The sequence below is a fragment of the Poecilia formosa genome, unplaced genomic scaffold, assembly GCF_000485575.1.
Source record: "Poecilia formosa unplaced genomic scaffold, Poecilia_formosa-5.1.2 Scaffold73, whole genome shotgun sequence".
NCBI lineage: Eukaryota > Metazoa > Chordata > Actinopteri > Cyprinodontiformes > Poeciliidae > Poecilia > Poecilia formosa.
In genome coordinates this window covers 867,667-880,710 of record NW_006800012.1, presented here as the reverse complement: position 1 = coordinate 880,710, position 13,044 = coordinate 867,667, and the positions used below count along the sequence as shown (strand labels likewise).

At 38.3% G+C, this 13,044-nt stretch overlaps 1 protein-coding gene across 7 annotated transcripts in view; it reads right to left on the bottom strand.

The window, feature by feature from the left end:
* Positions 1–13,044, bottom strand: part of nrxn2b (neurexin 2b) — a 703,630-nt gene that overhangs the window by 647,213 nt on the left and 43,373 nt on the right. For all 7 annotated transcript variants that reach the window (XM_016673326.1, XM_016673332.1, XM_016673331.1 and 4 more), the window contains exon 2: positions 9,595–9,615. In XM_016673326.1, coding sequence (XP_016528812.1) covers positions 9,595–9,615 — 21 coding nt within the window. The remainder of the gene's footprint in view (positions 1–9,594; positions 9,616–13,044) is intronic.

Below are 13,044 nucleotides of genomic sequence, written 5' to 3'. Positions count from 1 at the left end.
TTTCCCCCAGACCACCTTTCCCCCGCCCCCGCCGACGCCTTTCCCTCTCCTCCTCGCTTTTCAGCAGATAAGACGAGACGCAAAGCGACCCGAGCCTGAGTGGCATTAAAGCTCCTCCTCTCCGGTCCTCTCTGGTGACAGATAAATAAATAAGAGCTGCAGGGACCCAGGCTTTGTGGCAGATGCTGAACAAATTTATGGTGTTTCTGATAACAACTCATCATAGTGCTTGGAGCACACTGACAGCATGAGCAGTGAAACGCCACAAAAAAAAAAAAAAGAAAAAGAAAAAAGCAGTGGGGTTTCTATCTATACTGATGTAAAAAGGACAGATCAGCTATTTATCTTTTTAGATGCCTATTTTGTTACTCTATCAAGTCTGGCTCTGCACATAAGAGTCCCAAACAAACAGACTTTATACAGATAAACCATAAAAAAAAACCAGCATATAAACTTTGGGTTGAGTGAACCTGACCATCGACTGCCTTGCGGCATAAAAGCGCTGGTCAACAACAAGGTTTAAAAAAATGTTCGTCAAAAACAAGAGACAACTGGACCCGGATCACATTGAAGATGTTTAACAAATGAGTTTTTTTTCTATTTCTAACAAATCTGAATATCCATCGATAAAAACAGTTTAAGATCCTGTTGTTCAATAAGAACAAATACAAACACTGTTTCAAACTGCTAAGTCTTTCACACACAACTCACAGCTATGGTTAAGCTCAAAATAATTAATATCCCTCACAGACTCAGGTCTACAGTGCTCTGAACGCCACATACAGGTTTCATCTGTGTGCAAATAATAATCAAAAACATTTTTGGAGAGGCCCAGCTACATTTCTGAATATCATCACCTTCCTGAAATAATGGCTCATGTCATTTTTGCAAAAAAATAAATAAATACATAAATAAATTGCCACTTATTTTTTGGCCAAAAAATATATTTTAGGCACACACACACAAAAAAATCACTTTTGGCAAACAATTACTTGAGATATTATTTTAGGGCAATATAAGGAAGTACTTAAGGGAGCTAAACATTAGGGTGATGGCAAGGAGAGCTTACAAAGACAAATAGTCAAAATACAAGTGAAAACATGCAATAAGGTGATCAGTATTAAGAGAAGGCTCCGTTGCTCTCCAACTGCAGCAGAACTTCGTCTATTTATGGTTCAGTGTTTGTAGATTCCAAATTTATTGTGCTTTTATTGCATTTACTGATTTATCAAAAAAGACATTACAGGTTGGAAAACTGTAATATTTTGACACAATGCTACCCGACACGCTACTGGATGGTGTTTGCACAGCAGCCAATCCAGGAGCAGCATTCCTTTTCCTTGGCACTGATTGGCAGAGATCAGAACTTAGATATTAGCTTCTGTGCTAGTGCTAGGAAGGCTTCCACTGTGTGTGTTAAAGCATATTAAGGTCTACATGGTGTTTTTAAAATAGGCAGTTATAATCATTTCCACAGGGAGTCTAAAGGATTCACAGATCTGAGCTTTTCGCAGCCAGCTCTGGTTCCTAAACTCCACGAAGAACGGAGATGTAAAAGTAAAAGCCTGATGTTCATTGTACATGGTTTTGAAATTTTTTGGGAGATGAAGCTCGTCTAATATCCCATCAAAAACAAACCTCGTCAATATATGAAAATATTATTTAATCTAATCTTTGGCATATTTATACATGGTAAGGTGTTAAATCTGAACTACAGACTGTTGAGAGACAGAGGGCATGAGGATCCAACCAACAAAGACAAACAGCTTGAATTTTCTCTCCTAAATACTGAATTATCTCCAAAAGCCCATGCTGAGTGTTTACTATGAAGCAAGACGACTCTTAACTGGCTCCAACAACGACTTAAACTTCAGAGAACTTGACAAATCTTTTTAGATAAAAAAAACATCAAATTAAGTAGAATTTCAGCATACAATCAATAACAACCCAGGTTTAGTTGCTTCAGTCCAAGAATAATGTCAGTATTAAGTCAGATATAAAAGAAAGAAAGAAAAAAAAACTTTTTCAATAAAAAATTAGACTGAAGTGGTTTTTGGATTGTAGTTTTGGTTTATTTGGCAACAGAAACACTTTGTGAAGGATGAGCAGATATTAAAAAAATTGGATGGATGAATGGATGGATTTTTGATTTAACTTTGTCATTTCAGGACAGAGTGTGAATTAAGATAAAAAAAATAAATAAATAAAAAAAAACATCTGTAACATTTGAGTTCCTCATAACTAAAGACAAGTGTGTCTGTCTTTCCACACAAAGTGAAACTGACTAAGGATGCAGAGGGAGAAGGAATTACTAAAGTGTTGCCGTGATTACACTGGCCTCATAATCCCCATTCCTTTGGGCCTGGTTTCACTTTGACGGCACAGTTATTTCAGGTTAATCACCTTCTTAGACTTTTTTTTTTTAAACCTCTGTGTAAAATCTTGGGGGCTTGTAAATGCATTCACAAACACTGAGTTGAGGACTCAGGTCTTATATTTGTTTACCTTTACAAATACTCTGATAGTTTAGCAGTTGAGCAGCATCAGAGCTCAGGGACAACAAATGATAAAAGGACACGTTGTCCTGTTAAGTACACATGGTGGGCACCAGCCCCTAAACCCCTGCTCCCCTCTAATTCATTAAAGCTTCATTACGTTGTCCACTCCACAGACATAAATAAAAAAACCTCCCACGAGAAGCTCTGCAATACGCCTCTTAGCTCAGCCTCAAAGCGCAACTCGCAGCAAAGGAGCAACGAGAATGGAGGCAACATATGGAAGGAAAGGATAGAAATGTGGCCAACGGACTGCGGCAAGATGAGAAACGTAGAGCTGCCTGACGCCAAGGAGGAGGAAAACGTAGAATAAAATGGCCGACGGCCTGAACAAAAGTAGAAATAAAACCTGACTGACAGACGTGGAGATCAAAAACAGGCAGAAAATAGGATGACTGTGTTTTTGACTGCAGTCGGTAAAACAAAAAGAAGAGATTTACTTTCATGTTAGAAGAGAAACGCCACATTTGAATAAGCATTTAAATGTTGTCAAAAGCTCCACTTTGTAAAAACAATGTGAACAATTATACTGTAAAATATGATTAATTTGATACTTTAATTTGATACATAATCCGCTTTCATTAAAGCAATTTCATTTAATAAGCTTGTGTGTGACCAGGAGTGGACAGTAATCAGAGGAACTTCACTTTGGAGACCAGCGAAAAAAAACTCATGGAGGATTCAGACTATATAGTTGTCTCCCATAGAGGGAGACTCGCTTTGGAAGAACCTTTGTCACCTCACCCAACTACAAAAGTTGAAAGAAGAGGTTCAGTTGACAACAATCTTATACATTGTGATTGCTTACAGCAGAGGTTCCTAAACTGTGGGACGCAGTGAGCAAATCGTTTGATATTGTAAGCAAAAGTGTGAGTCTATTTTCAGTTGATGAGACCTTATGACAAAGTAGACCTTCGGTTTTCTCCAGGGTGAGAGGCAACAACCAACCGTGGATGGCTGAAGTTCGAGAATACTTGGGATCCCCTTTAAAAATACTTATAAATGCCTGTTTTAATAGTTCAAATATTAATAGTTCAAATGTGTGTATTAACATGCATTGATATGCACAGTGGAAAGCTGTCTTAGTACTACTCCAGTAGCTAACATGAGCAGCAGCCAGTCAGTTCAAGGAAAATGAAGGCATTCCTAGTTTGGTTGCTTTGCAGAGCAACACCTTGTCCAGTAGCATTGCCTAGATATTGAAACTTCCCAATTTCCATTGTCAAATATTTTCAATGTGCTCTGCAAAAACATATGCAGGTAGGCAAATTTTCCGTCAATATCTTGGAGTTGCATTCTAGAGAAAAATCCATCAAGACTGAACCACAAAGTTCAACAATACAAAATATGGTGTTTACGTAAACAATTTTAAGAAAATGTTGTAGCCCAATTTATGTTAAGAGTGAAGGTTTCATTGGTCCATATATGTTTCAAAGGATGCAGTCATGTAGTATCACACTTTGGTTTACATTTGAGTCAAAGCCTGGATGAGAAAACAATAGTTCCCTTTATCTAAGGTGTTCCTAACGCTACAAACAGAGAGAAATGGCCTTCTGTTTTCACCAAAAGAGTACAATTTTATGTATTTTCAGGTTGTTTCATCATGCTTCCGCACTTGAAAGGGACATATATCTAAAAAAAGAGTTCTATCAACCGGACTCTGCTCAATCACCAAACTTTCTTTCTTCCTTTTATCATTTATTTTCAGGCAGGAAGCGAAAAGTATTTTTCATTCGTTTCATAGGCAATGTTTCCAGATGAAAAACCTTCAACAATTACCGCAGACCGAACACACGACTGGATTTTAAATAGCCTATGCTTAATCTGTTAATGACAAAAGACCGTTAACATCAGGAGATCAATTTTCATCAACAGGACTAAACTTCTCAAAAATTATGGCTGTGCTTAAAATCCATACAATACTCTTTCACAGAAAATAACTAAGAAGAATTCCAATTAATTTAAGAAGCTATAAATATTCATTAGGCATGTCCTCATTATGGCTTTAATGAGACACCAAGCAAAAAGTTGTTTGCTTTTTGCTTGGTATGGGGTGTGTTTGGGCCACACCCTACAGAGCAATTAGCTCGGTACCAGCATCAACAGTAGCACCATCTGAGAAACAACAATGTCCAACACAGTGTTTGCATGCTTTAAAGTTCCCTTCATTACCAGCTGCCTCTCTAGTAGATGGAAATGTCTTCGCTTTACAGAGATTCACACTTTTCTGTTTGGCACTTGCTGGACTTCTTCCATATCTCACCAGCTGTGCATCATCTCCATTGTCCCCATTTACACAGCAGCTCACTACAGATTGGTTCCTACCACCTTCCTTCCAAGCTTTGGCTTTTCACACATAGACTAAATTTGAACCCTTTAGCTGTGGAATTATCCAAGTCATGTTTGACCATACCAAATGTTTTAGACTTTGAGCAAATTCTCCTAAGAGTTATTAATAACTATTCTAGAATTCCTCGGTTTTGTGCCTACATGTTAAAATAAGCATAAAAAAAATACTTTTTAGTGTTTTAAAAACAGAATAAAGATTTACAAGCTCAGAAAATTAATTTGTAAAACCTGCTGATTAGTCTTTCAGGTTTTAAACTATAAAACCTAAAATAAGATGGAAACCAAAGTTTCATTAGTCAGTCGTCGTGTCTTGTAATATTTTCTTACAGTCTCTCTTTCGCCATCCGGAGAAGTCCTTGACAACAGGAATATATTTATATTTTCATATAGCAAAATCTCTTGAGATCTCTGATATATGTATGGTGCATAGAGGCAGGATTTAACACAACCCGCCACATGTTCTGGTACTGAAAAAGCTAGTTTCTCAAAAAAAAACAAAAAAAGTTGCCCATTTGATTGTTCACGTACGAGTTATGACAAAGAAAAACATTCACATGAAAAAAATGAGAGTTGTGTGAGCATTGGAACTAGTACATGGCATGGTTGGACCTGAGAGAGCTTAATCTCAACCCAACATCTGGCAAAAAGCAGGGCACACAAAGGAAGCCCCCTACGGTCTGAACAGTATGAGCAATTTGCGAGCGGCAAAAGGAGACGCCATTTTATCCTCCCTCCCATTGGTCCAGTTTTCCTTTTTCAACAAGGTCACGGTGTGTGTCTGTAATCCAGCCTTTTCGGTTTGCTACGTTCAAAACGTTTATCTTCCTGAAACTGATTGCTTTGTTTGAACACAACTAATCTCCCTGGAATTCAGGAAAACATGGAGAGGCTCGTATCACTCAACGAAAAAACATATAAATAAATAAAAAATACCGCTCTTATTGTATATCCTATTATTGCATTTTCTCTTTGTCTAGACTTTCAGCTAGGTTAGGCTTGGTTATGCAAGTCAAAATATATATTATTTTTTACACATTTGGTTCCTGAAGTATAACTACACACAACATCCACAAGTTCAGCACCTAAAATTCCAAAAAGAATCATAACTAATGTCACTGTTTTTGTTCACCAACTCTAACCCTACACTTGATAAAGGACCATCAAAATAAAAGTTACCATCTATAAGGTTGGTGCAGTCCCAACCACTTACTGGCCATAGGGACAGTTAGTCAGGACTCTTTAGCTCTGTTAAGTGACTGAACTATCTCATGTTTTTCCCCTTTCAGACTGAAATGTCACTTATTCTCTAATATCATTTACGTATTATTTCAACAATAACAGCTGAATTCACCAGTTTATAGGGTAAAAACTGATTTAATTTTCCTATCTGCTGTGAAGTAAACACCAACATTTTTAGCATTTAAGTAAAGCTTTATGAATATTAGTTGTTATAGAAAAAAAATCTAGGTTACTACCAGACTGATATGATTACATGAAATCACTACATTTATTATCTTCTTTATACACATGCACACAAACATGTACACTTAAATAGGAACAGTTTTGCCTATTGTTCTGTTTTATTTATCCTCGCCAAAATAAGAACAAATTTCATAATCTGGTTTGGATGATCCAAAGTAATCTCTTGAATCTACAGGCTCCACTTATATAAATAATCCTGTATCTCTGCGACGTCAGCCTCTGTCTGTTGTTCTGCAGAAAAATCAGTTATTCTCTCCCCTGGAGAGGAAGATTAAGTCAAAGGCCTGCATGGCTCGGAGAGAAAAGATCATTAGCCTTGACCAGATTGATTAAGATCAGTGTGGGCAGCTCAGGACATTGTTCACTCAAACACAGCAGCTGGTCACTAAATCCATCATCTTGTCCCTGTACCCGGAATTTTATTTTCCTCTTATCCATGTTCATGGTCATGGACAAAACTGTACCTATGCACTGGAATAAACAGTCTACTTATACTATATGTGGGAAGACAGGCAGGGAGACTTTGGAATCAGGAATATGGTTCTTGCCCATTATGTTTGATGGAAGAGATAGTTTCAAGTACGGGGCAGTTTTAGGGACAAAAATGACACTATTGCACCCCCAGTGGTGGCTACTTACTGTACTTACTGTACCTTACTGGTTGAAGACGAAGGAGACACCAGCAACTGAGCAACTGACACTGATAACTGAATGGTTGGCGCTGGGAGAAGGACAGGCTAACGACTAGCATGCCTAGGCTGGTCAATCATTGGTTTGCCCTCTTCCTCTGCCATTCATTAGCGCAAATAGGCTACTGCTAGCAATAGGAGATTCTCACAACTAACTAGATGGGTCACTCACTGGTTTACCCATTTCTTCTGCTGTTTATTAGCACAACTAAGCTATCATTAGCCTTCAGTCGGGTAGCAACTAGCATACCTAGGCTGGTCACAAAAAAACTGAATTGAAAAAATGGTTGGCATACAACGCAAGAGACAATCCGATGCACTGATGTGTTCTTTTGACAGAGTACTCTAGTGTGACACCAAACATAAACATACCACCACCTTTTTACTACCTTGAGCATCTTTAATTGGTTCTAGTTTAAAAGGAAGAAGCTACTGCTGGTTGCGCAGTAGTCTTAAATTTGGCATCATCTCGTACCATGTTGAACTTCTGCTCTCTTTTTCCAACACAAAACCTCATCAGTATTCCAACACTTGTAGACGGTTCAGAAAATTGAAGTGTCTCATTTTTTAAAGTGTTTCTCTTTTTTAACGCAAGTACCCCACTGCAGACACAATGAGTCTACCTCACTGCCATAAGCCAGTTAAACTACTGCCATGAGTTTCAGTTCTTTTTTTTTTTTAACCCAAGGAAAGAACACACAGCAATGAGAGAAAATAACAGAGAAAATAAGAGTGCTTACAAAATAAAACTACTGATATTCTGACCACTGTCCTCTTAGTACAACACGTTTATTCGCGTACTTATCCGTGAAACAATCAAAGTATTTCAAGCTTGCCACTAAAACCAGCAACATATCACAAGCACACCATGAACTGTGAATATATTCTCGGTCATCTGCCACTTCTTGGCCTTTGCATTCTCTCTGCACCATCAGTCGGTGCCAGTCTTCCAACCTGCAGCCACCAAACCCAATCTCACCGAACACAGACTCAAGTAAACTGTAAAGACAGAGCCAAAATGGAAAACTCAGAGACATTCATGAGTTTAGTCTGAGAGACAATAGACCTGAAAACGCTCCTCTGAAGAGGATATGTTCCCCAACAAAACTCCTACTTTTTATCAAAAAGTCTCATCTTTTCATAAAACAGATAAAGATTAACTAAAATATTAGCTAAGCTAGGCAGGGAACTATACCATTTGACAATGCTTTATGTCATTCATCAGAAACTAACCTACTGTTTGATCATAGACCATAGACTTGTCTACTGATCATAGACAAAATGCAAAATATGTCCTACTCACTCATTAGTTGTGTTTCCATTGATTTGCGCAAATTGAAGTTATGAAAATAAATTCAATTAATAGAAACGTGCCAATTTTGAAAAGGCACAGTTTTCGCTATAAAGATTTTTGTGATAGGATGAGGCGGCTCTTCTGCCATGATTTTTAATGACTTATCACGTGAGCACGTGACCTTAATTTAATTTCTTATTGCATGGAAACACAGTGATTGCAAAATATTTTTTTCGACATCAGCAGAATATCGACAAAGATGTACGTACATTAGTAATGGAAACGCAGCTAATGATAGACTCCCTATAACTAAGTGAACTGCACACGTGAAGGAAAAAATGAAATGAAGATACCTAACTTGCATCTGCAGACTGTACCGTATGTAGCATCACAACCGACAGCAAGTCTGGATTGGAAGAACACTGCTAACATTCCTCATAGATTCAATCTTTAGGTTTAGACCTGATCGTAATAAAAATAATAAATGATCATTTCCCAACAAACTCGATGACATTTGTCAGCTCCCACCTCTTAAACGCCAAGCCATGGAAGCACAGCGAGACGCCAGCTCTGACTCTACTTAACCAACACCTGCATTCCCTTAAACAGTTGAAGCTCCTCAGCTGCAGAGGTGAAACAGGCAAGTGTCTGCAGACATCCAAGTGAAGACTGATCTATCCATTAATTCTCCTCTATCCAGCTCAGGCTTAGTGCCTGGCCTAAGGGCTTAGGGCGTCCCTCAGGGGCCCCAGCTAAAAGCATTTGTTCACCTCTGAGGGGAGGAGAATAAGGGAAGGAAAGTAAAAAGAGTTGATCTCTAAATCACAAGTTTTCTTGTTATTTTCGATGAAACACTGTGAAACACTGCTGACTTCAATACACCTGTGTGCGATTTACGGTTTTGCATCTTCGTAAACAAATCACAACCAAGATAAAATAAATAAATTGGAAAAAAAATATTTAAAAAGTCAAAAATAAAGAACCATATATATATAAAAAAAGTGTAAAAAAAACACCAGATAAAAAGGGATCGATATGATTGCAAATGTATCCCTTTTATCTCGTTCAGAAACTTGAATTGAGGCCCCTGGACGTCACTTCAAACCGCAGTCCAAACTGACAATGCCACCTCTGCACAGATTATTAACAAGCACCCAGCATCAGCAGCCATGACAGCAGTGGGGAGTGCAAACAGACTGCCTGAGGAGAAAAGCATCGGTCTTACCTTCCACAGCATACTCTTCAGCTTAGGGATCCAAACGAAATGCATGAAGAACAGGGGGAGAGAAAAACACAGAGAACAAGTCAAATCGTCTTCCAAACTCATGACTGTTTTAAAGAAATATCAAAGAAACAGTAAATATGTGTAACCATCAGCCAACCGTGACCACACCCACTCCCAGTACCAGCTGAAGTACGTAGCAGGGATGGCGATTTATCGAATCATTTATTGAAATAAATTTGATTTATTGTCATCATAATAAATTCCTATTACTGTTTATACTCTGTATTGTCAGGATTGTTAATATCACTATTTTCTCCACTGTTCAAAACGTGTGTCAATACAAAGCAATAAATTTGAAAATATGATAAAATGCAGTTAATGTGTGCAGCTTAGCGCCTTCACACTTGTTTAGTTTGTGGGCACGACTTGCTGTCTCATGGGAACGACTTATTTATTTTGTGAGAACTAAGCTGACTTCTGGGTTATACAGTTAGCTAAAAAAGAAATAAAGTTTCTTATCGTCACTTTTACACATTCGCGCCACAAAATATTGTGACATAACGCAAAGTCCATATCGCCAAGCCCCTAACAGGTAGCACTCTCACATACTTTTTATTGTGCTAAGAAAGGCGGGGTTATAATAATCAGCACACAACAGCACTACAGTGACTTCATGAAGCTATCGCTCAGCGGCACAAAACTGAAGCCGCCTGCCGCACTAAAAGGGCCACGTTTGAAGATAAGAAGGGACCAAAAAATGGAAGTTGACAATGTGTCCCAGTGGAGATTTTGGCATTTTGATCTACATCTCTGTGCGTGTGTGTGTGTGTGTGTGTGTGTGTGTATATGTAAGGGTCTTTTGGTGTCCATGAAACATTGTAAGCCCAGCTCTGCACTAGCTCAGAGTCTTGAAGTCAGAATTTCAGTCAGTCTGGCGGAAGCAGCATGTGGTATCCTCACGGGAATTTGTGTCCCAGCGACACATAAAAAAAAACCTGGAAAAACACCCCACATCATGCCACCTCCAATACATGAATAAATAAATGGGTTAAAAAAAAAAAGAAAAAGAAAAAGAAAGCAGAATTCAAATGCGTTAATATGACGGAGCGTTCTTCCACTGGCTTTTAACATTAAGATTTTATGATAAGTGGAGCTGTTAGGATAAAACTTCAACAAATCCCCACAGAAGACGTGTGGCTGCAAAGACAGTCAATCAGATCAGCCACAACAAGTCGAGTTCCTGAAAATAGATCCTCTTAAACTCATCCTTCAATCATGTATAAACTTTTCTCCAGATTTAATAGTGAATTCTTTCAAACTGCCAGGCATTCAAATCATCTTTTATTGACAGGAACATCCACCAACAACTAGGATAAGAGCCTGAAGAAGAAGAGGAAACTCAAACTATTACAGAAAGTTGGTACCTGTAGTGTTGAGCAGATGTGTTCTAAATTAAAATTTTCACATAATTAAAAAAAAAAGAAAAAACATATATTTACATGGTCTTCTTAGCCTGGTGTATCAATTCTAGAATTGAGAAACAGAAATGATTAAACTAGAACCACAATTATTGACCTGCTTCTACTCAAAAAATCATTATAGAATCTGCGGCTTGTCTTATATTAATGCAATCTTGCAATATCTTTTGCTGTGTTTCTGTGAACTATTTCACTAAAACTGACATTGTCTAAGTGTATTATTGAGCAGATAAAATCCCTGCCTGCAGACGGGGAGTTTTATCGTTTCACTCTGAAAGCCAGGCTTGGTCTGCTCTGGGTTTTTTTCGTGTGTGTAATTAAAAGAACTGCCGATATAAATGATAAATTGATGAATGAACGGCATTAACAGCAGGATTTTAACCCGACAGTTCACATCTGAACTGCCTTAAATCAAAGTGCAAAAAGAGCAGAGAGGACTTTGCTCTCAGAAAGCAGGATTCTCTCACTATTTGAAGCTTTGTCGTTTTTATCCAATTTATTTTCCTGTTATCTTTACAACCCATTGGTTTTTATCCCAGAGGTCTTTTTCATTAGAGTGGATTTCAAATAGCCACTGGCTTCAAAACTCCAGCAGGATTCTCATCTTGTCAGGACGGTTTGTGATTCACAGCCGATTGTGGAGAGAAATGTGTGTGTGTTTATTTTTTGCTGTTTTTTTGGAACAGGTGCTAAAATGAGAACCGCTAGCCAAGGCCAAACACATTGTCTTTTATCAAAACACAACAAGAGCTCAGCATTCTGAACGCAGAGGTTCCTCCAGCACATTTCTCTCACTTCATTAGGTTTTCTGCTGCAGGACTGCATCAGGTTTAAAACGACTAGTTTTCTGTAACATTTAAAAATATTACAAATATTTGCTAATTTGGGCGCGCCCATTCTGGATTCTTTGGCGCAATTCTGGAGAATGAAGACGATTTTTGAATTATTTTCTTCTCCGCAGATTTTTCTCACTAAATTTAAGAGAATGTAGTGTTTCTGTCCTTGCGCCTTCCTGCGTAGCCCCTGATACAACACATTTAAGATAATTAACAATATCGAACACAGGGGAAGACAAATTTTCCTCCGAAATAAACCAAACAAAAATAATACAATAGCCACAATTAATCATAAGTACCTAAAAAAAGGAGAATTCAGGTAAGCAGAACAGCAGTGTAGTATTCCAACTGAGTTCAGATGGAAGCAGTGGGAAAGCTGAGTTTCTTCAACAATAAATCCCAAAGGGCTTTGGAGGCAACTGAGAGACTTTTCTTTCTTAATCCTCTCACTAAGCTAACTAGTGGATTTACCAAGGGGAAGAAAGCTTTGCTTGCATTTAAAATAAGCCTTTTTCATATCACTCTCCCCCCTGTTTATATGCTGTAGGAAGCAGCACAACTTACCCAATCATAACCAAACAAATAGATTCATCAGTAGCAGAATACACTTTGCATAATATACCATATACAATGCGAGTTCTATAGCAGCCAAGGAGCTAACGCTCATTGATGATGAGAAGTCTCTAAAAACTGCATGGGAAAAAAAATACACACCGCCACCTACAGTTTAAAGTTTAGTGGTGATAAAAGGTTGAAAATAAATGACAAGGACACAACAAATAAATAATGCTTATACTTCAGCTCTGAGCTCTGAGTATATCGTACCTTTATTTGTGGGGTTGAGTGTTTGCAGAACTAACCATGGATGCTAACGGTGGAGCGGTGGGATGAGTGTGACCCGACCGTATAGACTCAGATCACACTTAAAAACATCAGATGCATTTAACCGGATTTAGTACCGGATTTAGTCCGAGTGGCCTGGGTCGCATTCGAAAACAATCCGACCTGAAACGATCAGATGCAGCTGGCAGTAAGACTTCAGGTTGCAGAGTGAGCGTAGCCCTCATTGCAACTCGAGCTGGTCTGAAACTCCAGTCATCATCTCTGCCATGGCAAAACCAGAGAGCTGTCAGTGG